Here is a 13918-nt window from a genome sequence, read left to right on the forward strand (position 1 = left end):
GCCCACTGCATAGGCCAGCGGTAACTGCAGAGCTTCATGCGGCAGTCACCGCCTTTTAGTCCCGTCTCCTCATGAATACGCCTGACCGCTTACGCAGTTTAGCGTTTCTATTGTACAGGGTGGTAGTGTCCGCTAGCTTTATCTGAGGGTTCCAATTACTCTAGAAATGTAACACTGCTGCATCTGCTGTAGCACTAGGAGCTGCTTACCCCTAGTGACTTTTTATGGGTGACAGGTCCTCTTTAACAAGAAATGAGATCTGCTGCATAATGCAGAACAATCATGCATCTCATGGTCACAAATATTAAAGGGTACCTGACTACAGCTTTACAAACCTTTAATAGCTTGTTACAAACTGCCCACTTACCGAGAAAAATTGCCTCCAAAGATACATACAAATGAGCCAAGCCTTTGTTTTTGCTCGAAAGGAGTCTTTTAGAGGCCAGATGGGAAGCGTTACTTCAAAAGGTGCCGTTTCGGGCTCCATAGCACCCATAACCATGGTTATAATGCCCTTCCAAAGATGATAATCTAATTTTACAATGTATCAGGGTTCATATTTTGTCTGCCGTAGATTGGAGATATGGGCTGTTAACGTCATAGCTGCAGATAAAGCTACTTATACATGTGGCTCTATACCACACACATTGAAATATGGTTTTAAAGTACATCTGCCCCCAGGATCAAGGATTGTACACCAAGAACACTTTTGTGTTTTATAGTAAAATCCAGGGCATAAGCTAAAAGAAGAGCAGATCCTGCCAGAGCAGGAACATACCAGAAAGTATGTGTGCTTGGTGTACTATTCTTGATCCTGGTGGTAGATGTCCTTTAAGTACTAAGCCAAAAGGAGTCTAAAGTGACGCTCCCACCTCTTAGAGAGTTATCTTCAGCAAAAAGTTACTCTTCTGAGCGCATTTGCATATTGATTTTGAAAGGTAAATTGGTGAAATTTAATATTAAAGAGGGAACTCTATAAAGAATATTACATGTCCAATCCAAAGGTGCTGTAAATATGGAATAAAATGCATCAACAAGTAACCTCGTGATCCGCACTAAAGGGATATTCTCTTCCTGGTCACAGTAAAACATTATAAAGTCACTTAAATATTTAGAAAGAAGGACAAACAAGTACTTGTAATGATCATCTTTTATTAAAAATTGAATTATCAATTAAAAAGAAATATTATATATGCCCAACATTTGTTTTGTCCAAAGTTTCTTGCATGTACCATTCATGCTGCATAAGAGGCCAAAAATACCCTCCAGTTGAGTATGTTTGAGGACCCCGCTGCAAGAAAGGTTGCAAACACGAAAAAAAAAAAAAAAAGACAAACAAAAAAAGATAATTTTTGAATATCAGCTGCTGGAATTGGTGTAATGGGGATTTGGGAAGCCTGTTTATTTCATCTATAATTCATCGGAGGAAGAACTTGATAAATGAAAAAGGTAAAGAAAAAAAAATATATTAGAAAACGGGAAGAGAAAAATAATATTAAAAAGCCTTAGAACACATGGTACCTAGCACAACTTTAATAATGTTCTAGTTAACCTTGTCCTGAAATATATACAGGTTATTTGTGGCTGCCACTGCTATGATGTTTTCTGAAGGGTGCCAAGCAGTGTGGAGAATTTTTTTGCTAAAGTCCAGGCTGTCCACGCTAATTTCGTCTTTTCTGCGTTTGCCTCCTACGCAGACTTTGCGCGGCTTGAGAATTGCTCTAGGCTTGCTGTTTTCTCTGGAGGCTTCCAATGTGACATCCCGTTTGGTGTTGCGATCAAACATTCTGAAGAAGTTATTGTATGAGCCAGTCATTATGACACTAGAAGAGAAAACAGTAGAGTTGCTGTATGATGAGGGATAAATGCAACAGACACTAAATAAATCCAACAATACAGAAAGGAAGGAGTGGAATTTTTTACTTTTTGGGAAACCCAACACAAGTCACTCTAAGGCCCAGTTAACATCTATTTTGGGTCTTCAGTTACTGTGAGCCAAAACAGAGTTTGGTCGAACACACAGCGAGATAAATAGTACAAGATAGGGTCCGTAGGTTTGTTTTTAAGTTGAATTTGTATGTAAGTCGAAACTGTATATTTTATAATTGTAGATCCAGACATTTTTTTTGCCCCAGTGACAATTGGAGTTTCTAAATTTTTTGCTGTAATGGGACCAAGGATTATCAATAAAGCTTCATTACAGACACCTTACAGCTGATCATTGCAGTCTGTGACTATAAGTAAAGCATCCAGAGAGCTTCACCCAAGGTCACAGTGGGCAAAGGGGTCCGTCTGTATCTATGGGTCATCTGTAAGTCTGGTGTCCTTAAGTAGGGGACCGCCTGTATATAGAAAAGCACCCTGGGATCGAATTATGTGTGCACCAGGAGCTAGAGGAAAGGAACCAAACCAAAACATGGCATTGAGAAAACCCAACACTTCCATTGTAGCTTGCCTTTCTATAGTTGAGGGAAAGACTATGTGTTCAACCACCCCTGGTTTTGACACACAATAAGGCCCCATGCACATAACCCTATAAAAATGGCTATATATACGGCTGAAATACGGCCCCATACTTTCCAATGGGCAATACGGCCATCCATGTACATGGCCGTATAGCTCACTGTTCCATACCGTAAGCAAAAAATTTAGTGCATGTTCTATGTTCCATTGTATTTCAGATCGGTACAGCCCATAGAAGTCAATGGGAACGTATAAAATATGGTCTAAATACGTGCTGCATATGGCTGTGTACCTTATGCTGCCGTATATACATGTTCAGTATCCAGAACCATTGGAAGGTGCATTCTGTCAGCCAGCCAATAGTCAGCCATAAAGGATTTACTAGCCCACTGTATTTTATTTGGATAGTGTCTGGTTGCGGCGCAATTCCTTGCCATACTGTTGCAATACTTTGGGTGGAGGCTGCTGGGCATTTCATTAGTCAGGGGAGGCTGTGACCAATGCATTTCCCACCCAAGGCAAAAATCCATACAGTAACCTAAGTTCAGGTCCTTTGCATGGAAAATACTATGGTGTATTTCTGATGTTTAATTTATCACATACAGTTACTTGACATGTGTCCTTACCTGTCTGAACCATTCCAAACACATTCAAATTTGTCAAAAATGCAGTCATTCTCATAAAGTGAACATAGTTTGCTGCGGAGGTAATCATGGACCTAAATAGAAACACAAGACGGCTTTGATTAGTCAAAAAACAATGCTGACAGCTTAATTGCAAATCACTTTACTGGTACATCACAATGTCTTAGCAATGTCATACTAATTGCCCAATCAGATAAATAGTATACAGAAAGGCACCCTGGGATAGAATTATGTGTGCACCAGGAGCCAGAGAAAAGAAAGCAAGCCAAAACATACAGCTGTGAATTATGGGAGCAGCAGTGAATAATGGGAATTCTTGGGCATGGCAACATTTACATTTATTTCTTCCCAAGAAAATCATCGGAAATATGAGCAAAATGTGGGAAATCTACTGTCCACCTAGTACAATATTTTGGAGCATAATGCAGCCATCATTTTTTTTTTACTGGTGTTATGGAAAAACAATTTAAATAACTTGTTTTTGTTATGCAGCTTTCCAATATGTATGCAAGTCTTTCCTATACTCAGTATTCATGAACCAAAATAAAGTGTGCATCTAATCCACACACATCTGCATAACAATTTTCTGAATTTTCACATTCATTAAAAGTCTGCATCATTTTTGGAAAAACTATTTGTAAGAAAGGTTCTAGTCTAGTTCAGTAAAAAATTGCATGAAGATTCGTAAAGATTTTTGGTTAAATATTCCAATTGATAACAGTTGAGAGCAAAGTTTATGAAACTCCAATAGAAACTCTTGTCACAAGCGTTGAGTTCCCCATAGCTTGATTTCTCCTTCTTTTAGGTCATGCTGAGTTGCATTGCACAAGTGCCACCTTATATTTCAACATCAGGAATTCTCCTACCTGGTATGTCTCTATTGGTCTGTTCTCCATGTTCAGGTCCCACACTTTGACTGTAAGGTAGTCTCTTGTCATTATATACCGACCACTATGATTAAACTTTACATCCGAAATGGAAGAAATGATCTCTGAGAAAAATGATCTGTTGCTGGGATCTTCTGGCTCCTCAAATACTGAAAAAAAAAAAAACAACGCTTTGATTAGAAAACAAAATAGATTATGGTAATACAGAATACCATCTGATCTATCAATGTGTTTCATAAGGTTAGGAAAAGACACATCCATAAGCTATTAGTGTAGATCCATAGCAAGATAGATGCCAATTACCACCTATTAGGGAAATAAAAATTCCTTCAACTCCAAATATGCCATAGAAAATCCCTGGATCAAGGATTTGTCTCCACTAAATACCTATAACTTGTAATAGTATTTTTCGGACTATAAAGGCACATGCACCATGAATAAATGCCTGCTAAAACGTCTAGGTTAATATATATGGCGCACCGGATTATAAGGTGCACCTGATTATAAGGATGAATGACCAGCAGGTGGCACACTTGTGCACAGTTCAAGGCAGTTGTTGTCCAAGTACAGTTCATATATAAGGCGCACTGGACTATAAGGCGCACCTTTGATTTCTGAGAAAATCAAAGGATTTTTTGTGCGCCTTATAGTGCGGAAAAATATGGTACTTACAGTAGGTTAGAGAGAGATACCCATGCCTACTGTAAAGTACCTCAATGAGCTGACCTATACAACACCCTGAGGCATTCAGTAGTCTATTATTGCTTTTATAGAAAAGAATCCGCTCCTATGTCAGATGTGTAGGGCAATCAGTGTATACCACAGCAAAGAATATTATCACATATACATACACAGAAACACATACATATATACACACATACATGCACACATTTTATTCTACATATCTACATCAGCTAATTTGTTTAGAAGTTCCTTTAAGAATGACTTTTTAATATATAATATCACATTTTCTCTCTTCTGTTAGCACCAGACAAGACCCAGGTCTCATTACTCACAGAACTTTATAGTCACTATATGGATCCGGAGATGCAAAAAAACCTCTCAACCTCCAACAAAGCGCTTTCAATACATTCACGAGCAGCTTGGCCATCCATTGGAAAAGTGACATGGTGAACAAAGGCAGAACAGCCAGGTGTACAATAAAGTCTTTACTAAATGGTAATGAGGCTAATTGAAGGGATGTCTAAATTGTGTGGTAGCAAACAACCACATGAGGTCCTCCACTTGTAGATCTATTCAATGCCTTTATCTGGTAACTATGGAAACTAGCATTGCTTAGCTCTATCATCACTAATAAAGGCCAATCACTCAATGTGCTTTGACAGCGTGGGGCGCACTGAGCAAAGGTCAGATCTATGTAAACTCGGAAGACAATCCTACTGGGACTTGTTTTCCCGTGAATATAAAGGTTTTCATTAAATTCAATTCTTTAATCAAAATAATGAACCCTTCACTTATCTTCAAGAATCCTAATTTAGAAAGTTATTGAACTGAGGCCTCAACTTTTATGTCAAGGGAACTCCCTGGCTTCTTGACCGACACTAGGGCAATAATCAGATAAAAGAGAAGTGATGATTTGTAGCAAATGTACTTATTTGCACAAGAAACTCACCCAACAAACGTGTGGTCCGTTTTGTGGCCCCTGTGTTATCAGTGTAAGGCCAAATAGGCAGTGATAGGACTTGGTTTATCATTTGTAACTTCAGCAGGCGGCTAATACCACAGTCGTGTGTATGAGCCCATTTACATAGATGGGCAGTGTGCGAAGGGTAGTTTCAATGGCTAATGTATGCATACAGCCACAGGGGTAGCTTACATGGTCAAATTTGATGCAGAATTTTGGAAATCTACTCATTCAGTTTTCAAAAGTGGATTTTTGAAACTATTTTTGGCAGACTAACCTGTATGTATGCATGTATATAAGTATAGCTTGAACTTAAAGCTTCCCATGTACTGCCCGCTGTTCCCAGCACGAGAGGCTTAGAAAGCCAGATTTTTTTGTGTACCAATATAGTTATGCAAGTTTTGCTGTGTAACTGCATTAACTACATTTCGAAGCATTAGTGCGAAACGTGCGTTGGGGTGTACCCTTTGGCCTTCCCCTGATCTGCCCAGTGTCAGCTAATCATGTTTGCGGGTAAGTGTGCAATAGCAATATGAATTTCCAAATACTGGATGGTACCTCCAGTTTGCGTATAGTTTACTTTTCACTGAACTATTGCCACTTTATCCCCTTCTTGCTCTGGTCTCACATTTGACTGAATTGTTAATACTGTTAAACATATTATTAGGACCCTGGGCTAATAGGGGTGGCCACTGGTCTTCTGTGCTGCACTATCTTCCATCTAGGGCTAGTTGTGTCCCCCATATACTGTATTTATACTTTCCCATTTGAGGGATATACATGTTGAATTTGTGTATTTGCTTTCAATAAAGAGTATTATTTTATACAAATAAGTGTTTTTTGCCGCTCTGGTTCTTTTTGGTATTTCTGATTAACTGCATTTGGCCTGAATTTTTGTAAGACTTCTACCCTTTTTTTCATCAAATAACCAAGTAGACAGAGCTTTATAGTTGCACAGGCTAATTAGTAAAGTCACAGAATACTATGGCAAGGCCAGCGGGATGCAGTTTCCAACCAATGCCAATTTTTCAAAAGCGATTTTACACTGTTGATGAATGTGGTGACTGGTTGATAGATACACTTCTATTTGCATGTTATAGCATCACAGATCACATTCACCCATACTGCATACTGTATTATTATGAAGCATCAAAAAGGCTGAATTCATATTATTTGTGCATAATTCATCATTTGTGTCCAGCAAGCTGTTATAAGGATCAACTAGACACTAAGCAGACACTTTTGACCACCATAGTATATCTATAGATAAAAAAAAGTTTGCTCTGAGTAAACAGACGTCTGGCATCACAACTGCTACAAGAATATGTTTTTGTTTTTTTTAAGTGGAAGGCAGGAATAGATATATAGCCTGTGCAGATTGTTTACTTGTACAGTCACCCAAAGGGGAAAGGAGGATGGCAATGGGGTTTTGGGCAAGTTTAGTCTTGCTTAGACATCCGAATGCTGCTGTAGCAGGTGCAAGATTTGACACCTTGTCACTGCTTAACCTCAATTTACAGCAGTGATGGGCAACCTTTTGAGCTTGGTGTGTCAAAATTCGCCAAAAAAACAAGCATAACTCGGGTGGTGTGTCACCTTGACAAAAAAACATTTTTGTGATATTTATAGTTTAAATAAGAAATATGTATACTATTTAACTAGGGTACTTTAACCGTGGATTGTCTGATTGATCCTACCATGTACTGCCATACAATCAGACAGGTGTGAAATTGCTTAGTAACCTGCAAACTTTCAGTCATGAAAGTTCACAGGTTATAGTGAGGGCGCAGGCACCGCTGTCCGCATTTCCTTCATGCCCTCTTGGCATGGAGAAGGTGTGCGGAGCAAAATAATCGCAATGCCTGGCGATTTGCAAGGCGTTGCGATTATTTCAGGGCTTATACGTCACAAAACTGACACACAAGCCCTGATGGCTGTCTTCTATCATACAGTGCACTGACCTTACTCACTGTATGATGGGAGTGGTTGTCCTCCCTCATCCCTGTTCTGGAGCTGGTCAGTGTAGAGGTGGCAGCTGCTGGGACATCACACAAGGCAGCAGCAATGTGGCCTCTGACTGTGTTGCCATCCTACCCCCACCACAACTATCAGGAGCTGCAGAGGAGCCTCCTGGGTGTATGGCCGGGTCACCTCTCCTGCTGTGCTCTGTGCTGATACCTGTGCTGACTGGAGACACTAGGCACAGCTCACACATAGGGAGTGGCCGGCCCGGGGGAGGAGGAGGAGGGGGGAGTGCTGGAAGCTCAGTGCAATCTCTCAGCCTCCCGGCTACTGCACCTGATCATGTAGGATGAAACTTAACTCTCAGGCAGCCGTGTGTCAGTGAAAATGGCTACGCGTGTCAGCACTGACACGCGTGTCATAGGTTAGCCATCACTGATTTACAGAGTCCGAAAGTAATTGGAGGAATCAGGCTGGATCGGAGCACTAGAGAGGTAAATAACGGGCGTTTATTATTTTTACACCCACTGGGGACCAAAGATTTAAAAATAACCAGGACAACCCCTTAAGAGTAACAACACAATAATTTAAATGGTATTTCAGTTTAAATTTAAGTAATATTTTAACTTCAGCAGTCTTCTAAATTTTGTTTTGGGTATAGGCAAGAGTTAAGGCATGTCTTACTGTGATGTCAGCTCCCAAACAATCATGAAAAAGTGCCATGTGGAAACTACTCCAACATTTTGTTTGGTCCAAGACCACTTGGGAAATCAATCAATCAAAAGGGACAGTAGATGATTCCACATTTCATATTCAATCTACCAGGAAGACCTTGTTTATTTCTCGTACTTCTCTATTGTCATTCACAGTTCTGCATTTTGATTAAAGTCTAAAGTTATTAAATTTCCCCCACTGTCTGACAATTCATCCATAAAAGTCAATGTTACTTTTCATTTTCAACTCTGATGAACTGCCTCAATTGAGCTCTGCCATTCACTGAGCAGAAATTGACTCAAAGCCGCTGAACTCAGGAAGGCGACAAGGAAAAAAAAAAAAAAAAAAGAATCAATCAAAAATGTCAAGGGAGAGGTCAAGCCAAACTCCTCTTTGCTGGGTGGATGATCCTTTCCTATCACACAATAGAATAAACTAAATCTAAAATGCGAATGAAAACCACCATTTCATGCAAGGAGTTCACATCAATGTAGAAAGTGTTTTACTATAAATAGTACCTAACCATTAACTGTCCAATTTTCAATGGGTTAGGAAACACTAAATATAATATTGTAAAAAGATAGAAATAGTACTTGCACCACTGATAATGTTCCACCTGTGGCTAAATGAACAATGCAGATAGAGTACCAAAAATAATGATCGTACCTTGGTTCCCATGCTAGTTGGATATTCACCCAGTCTACATCCTAAGAGTTCCAAGGTACCAAACTAGCAGCGAAACCAAGGTACAACCATTATTTTTGGTACTCCATCTGCAATTTTTATTTAGCCACAGGTGGAACATCATTAACAGCACATGTACTAATTCAATTTTTGTATTTACATTTTTTGTTTATTTCTGGGGGTAGTGATGCTATCCCCATAGCGGCCACCACAACTCCATTTGATGTGGATATAAATTGTCAAAGACGCAAAACATTAAGGATTTTTAGATGATTGTAGAGTATCCTTCAATCGGCCTGCATATTTTTTTCTCTGCTATTAATACAGGCTGTCCAGCTACTTAAGGACACACGACTTGGGATGACCCCTACATACAGACGGACCTCTCTGCCCACTGACCTCTGGTGTAGCTCTCTGGATGGTTTACTTTAGTCCCAGGCTGCAATGAAGTTTAATTGATAACCCATGTTCCAATTGCAACATTCCAAAATTTGCTACAAATCATCTCTTATCTTTTTATCTGATGATTGCCCTGGTGTTGGTCAAGAAGCATTTCCAAAATTTTGAAAATCCAATTGTCACAGGGACAAAAAAAAAAAAAAAAAAATTGTCTAGAGCTACAATTCTAAAATGTACAGCTCCGACTTACATAAAAAATCTAATTCAAGAACAAATGTAAAAAAAACCCCAAAAAACCAACCTATCTTTTACGTAATTCGGGTACTGCCTGTACCCGAGTGTATATTAATGTCTATGTGGATCGAAACGGAACAGATGACGGTAGGTAAACTACCGTAAGTTTTTTATGCTCTCCTGAAAGGGCGAGTGTAACGTTTAGCTCAGGCACAAGCGCTTTCCAGCTTAAAAATATTGATGAATATGTTATCAATATAAGATTGAAATCACTAGATCAGTAGAGGGTCAATTTGTTGATTATTTAATGCTTTAAAACCACTGCCACATCTTAGGGTGCGATATCTAAAGTTTTGTTATATTGAAACGAACTTTGGTCGTCATATCTAAAGTTTGGTAGCAGAAAACTCTGAGGTTATATTAAACTGGTCTTTAGCTTCATGTACATGAGATTTTAGGATTCTTATAGTTGGTGGAATAGACACAATGAACCACTACAAAAAATTTTATATAGCTCCAGATTGGTGTAAAAATACATTCAAATTATTACTGTATTAGCTGGAAAATGGAACCTCCACAGCCAGACTTGACAATAGAAATTTGGGTCTTATAATCCCTATAGCCAATAAGTAACTAGGCAAAGCTTGTACATGCCAAGGTATCAATTACAGATATAAAACAGGACTGCTGCTCAGGAAATCTATTAGTTTCGGGCATATGCATCGGTCCTAATGCTTTTTCTTCAGGAAAGTAAAGAACTTGAGTTCCCTGCCAATGTAATTGAGGCACTTTTACAAGCATGAATTGGCTCTTTTCGTGCAGACCAAGTGTTTAGTTACATTCTGAGAAATGGTATACCGCAATAATAGTATTTTTGTTGGTGAAGAAGGAGTCTAAGAGCTTCTCCTCCAAGCTAATTACAATTCTCAGGTCGCACACTGAGAAGGTTAAGGGCATTTGCTTGCTCCCAATGCTTCACTGAACCATCTAATGTGTATTGTACAGTTGTATCCGTCCCTTTAAGTTAATTAAAGGACACTTCCTTCTGCTGCCTGTCACGCTCTTCACATTTTACAACACAATGTAATGATCTCCCTTTGCTAGTAATAGGAAAATGTAGGCTCGTACTAAAATGTAAAAGCAGAGAAATAAAAACGGCATATTTTGTGAAATAAGCTTCCTCTAGCCGAAATGAGAACAGCTATTATAGCGACCAAGCACTATTGCTATTAGACATTATTACATTGCCAGTTTAAAAATTTCATTAAAACATACACACAACACCAAAAAAACAATACCGGCTTTACAGAAGGTCCATATAGATACAACAAATTCAATTTAGCTTTCAGGCCCTTAAACGCTTATTCACATGACTGTATATGTGACATGTCGCATCACAAGCACAAGGACCCATAGTAGTAAATGATATAAAACACACACCTGACCTATGGTATGTGTAGAACAAAAAGATGCACAATGCACTACTTTGGTTCATGCTGTATTCAACAAGACTCCCCCATGTTCCTGCATGAGACAGGCCAGATAAAATTTAAATTTGTTTGTAAACTTTTTTTTTTTTTGGCTCATTTTTTAACCCCTTAAGGACGCAGCCATTTTACAGCTTAAGGCTCAGTCCCATTTTTTGGATTCTGACCTGCGTCGCTTTATATGGTTATAACTTTTGAACACTTACTTATCAAAACGATTCTGAGATTGTTTTTTCCCCACATGTTGTACTTCATTTTAGTGGTAAATTTTGGCTGATAAGTTTTGCGTTTATTTACAAAAAAAAGAAAATATGATGAATTTTCTGAAAAATTTGCCATTTTTGAAATCATTGCGTTTTCAGGCAGATAGATTTACCACCTAAATAACTTGCCGAATAACATTTCCCATTTGTCTACTTTACATTTTCACCATTTTTGAAATGTCTGTATAATTTATTTTGATGTCACGCGGCTTACAAATCGAATAGCGCTTTTCCGGATTTTCAGAATTGACTATTTTGGGGATAAATACAGTTTTGAATGAAAATTTACATATTTAGCATCAAAACCCCCCATATAACCAACCCAATTTCAAATCTGCACCCCTCAAGCTATCAGAAACAGATTTTACGAAGATTGTTAACCCCTTGAGATCTTCATAGTAATTACATCAAAATGGAGGCGAAATTTAGAATAGTCAAATTGTGCCGGTTATACGTTCATTTAGCCCTAAAATTTACACATTTCCAAAAGATAAAAATACAAAATCCACCATACAATTTGTTCTACAATTTCTCCCGAGTGCAGAGACCCCCCACATGTGGCTGTTACTTGTTTTATGGGCACACAGTGAGGCGCAGAAGGGAAGGAGCACCCTGCAGCTGCCAGGATTTTACTTTCCTCATTGGCCTCTTTTGAAGGCTGTAAAATTTTCGCTTTTGCGCTATAAGGGTCATGTGACGGCATTTTTTTTGCGGGATGAGATGCTTTTTCCAATGTTACCATTTTGGGGTTGGTATCACCTATTGTTGAAAATTTAGGAACTTCTTTTTGAGAGCAGGAGTAGAAAAGCATCAATTCTCTACTGGTTTTTTTACTTTTTTTTTGTGGTGTTCACCGTATAGACTAATAATCATGTTATCTTCATTCTATGGGTCGATACGATAACGGGGATACCAGACACGAATATATTTTCTTGCGTTTTACTAAATTTGTAAAATAAAACCCTATTGTGGGGAAAAATCTATCATTTTTGTATTGCCATCTTCCAAGTGGCATAACATTGTTACGTTTTTGGCTACGGAGCTGGTTGATGGCTTGTTTTTTGCGGGACACGTTGTACTTTGCACCAGTATCATTCTAGAGTACATATGTTTTTTTGATCACTTTTTATAGCATTTTTTGTGGGATTGTATAGGTAAAAATCATAATTTTTGGAGGGTTTATAACAGTTTTCTTTTACGGCGTTCATCGTGCGGGTTCAATAATTATTTATTTTTATTCTACGGGTTGTTACGGACGCGGTGATACTATATATGTGGGGTTTGTGTTATGATTTAGACTTTTTTTTAGTTATATGTCTCTTTATATGTTTTGGGGCTTTTGGGCATTTTTGGTGATTTATTACTTTATTTTTTTATTGAATAATTTTTTTTTTTTACTTTTTCACTTTTTCCACCATGGGAAATGAACAAGCAATCATCTGATTGCTTGTTAATAATCGGCACCCCGTCTTTCCTGATGCTGGTTCGGCTCAAATCTTGAGCTGAACCGGCATTGGCTCAGCGTCCGATATATCGGACGCTGAGCGCCAAGTCACTGAGCTCAGCGTCCGATATATCGGACGCTGAGCGTTAAGAGGTTAAATGTAGTTTTCTGATGCCCTATGCTCATCTAGAGCAAACTACAGGTCTTAAAATGTAAGTAATGAATTACCCTTATTCGGTTATATTAGGAAGGTTCTACTCACCCAGCATTTGAGCACTACATTTCACCTATATGGTGGAAAAGAATCCCACAAATTCTAGTACACTTAGTTAGGCCTGTTACAAGAAATTTGCTCTGGGTGCAGGTGGGATTTGGGGACTAAACTTGGCATCACTAAACTGAACAGAAATGCTGAATTCAGTCCAGTGATTCTAGGTTTGATATGGTAATTCCCACCAGCAGATGGAGTTGGCTTTTGGACCTGAACTTGCCAATGGGCAACAGGCTTACCCGTTACCACATTTTTCACAAATACAGCTAATGACCAGTTCCCATAGAGCCCTTATAACTAAATGCCAGCCTCCTTTTAGCATACAGCTACAAGTCAGAGGGAATGTGGCCTCCTTGGCCTTGTCCAGCAGCTCCACCACATGCCTTATGCCTCTTCTCGCCATTAAGCACTTCATGCCATGTGACGGGAGTGATATCATCTATTACTCCATAATATTTGAAAAATATACCTACATATGTATCAATCACATGAATTCACAGCATACGTACATGGACTTCTAGTAGTCCCCATCCTCCATGGAGGAATGCTGTTATTTCATGTGATTAGATCCATACATGGGGTATATTTTGCAAATACTAAGTTGTTAACATCACCCTGGTCACATGAGTAAGTGCTGAATTAATAGCTCAGCATTCTCCGTCAGCTCCATGGAGAGGAATGGAACAGAGGTCACGTGTGGGCATCTGCTCCATTAATCTCTGGGAGCAACAATGAGTCTGACAGAGGTACCTGGGACCCAATCAGACCCCTTGCTCTCATGACGTGTGTGTGTGTGTGTGTGTGTGTGTGTGTGTGTGTGT

General features: G+C 38.9%; 1 protein-coding gene across 3 annotated transcripts in view; it reads right to left on the bottom strand.

Annotated features, from left to right (window-relative positions):
- Positions 1-1135: 1135 nt before the first annotated feature.
- PPP2R2B (protein phosphatase 2 regulatory subunit Bbeta) overlaps positions 1136-13918 on the bottom strand; it is a 158937-nt gene continuing 146154 nt past the window's right edge. For all 3 annotated transcript variants that reach the window (XM_072146144.1, XM_072146143.1, XM_072146145.1), the window contains exons 7-9: positions 3974-4143; positions 3090-3181; positions 1136-1823 (exon numbers count right to left, since the gene is read on the bottom strand). In XM_072146144.1, the coding sequence (XP_072002245.1) occupies positions 1544-1823; positions 3090-3181; positions 3974-4143 (542 nt within the window). In that variant the 3' untranslated portion in view covers positions 1136-1543. The remainder of the gene's footprint in view (positions 1824-3089; positions 3182-3973; positions 4144-13918) is intronic.

The sequence above is a fragment of the Engystomops pustulosus genome, chromosome 4 (assembly GCF_040894005.1).
Source record: "Engystomops pustulosus chromosome 4, aEngPut4.maternal, whole genome shotgun sequence".
Lineage (NCBI taxonomy): Eukaryota > Metazoa > Chordata > Amphibia > Anura > Leptodactylidae > Engystomops > Engystomops pustulosus.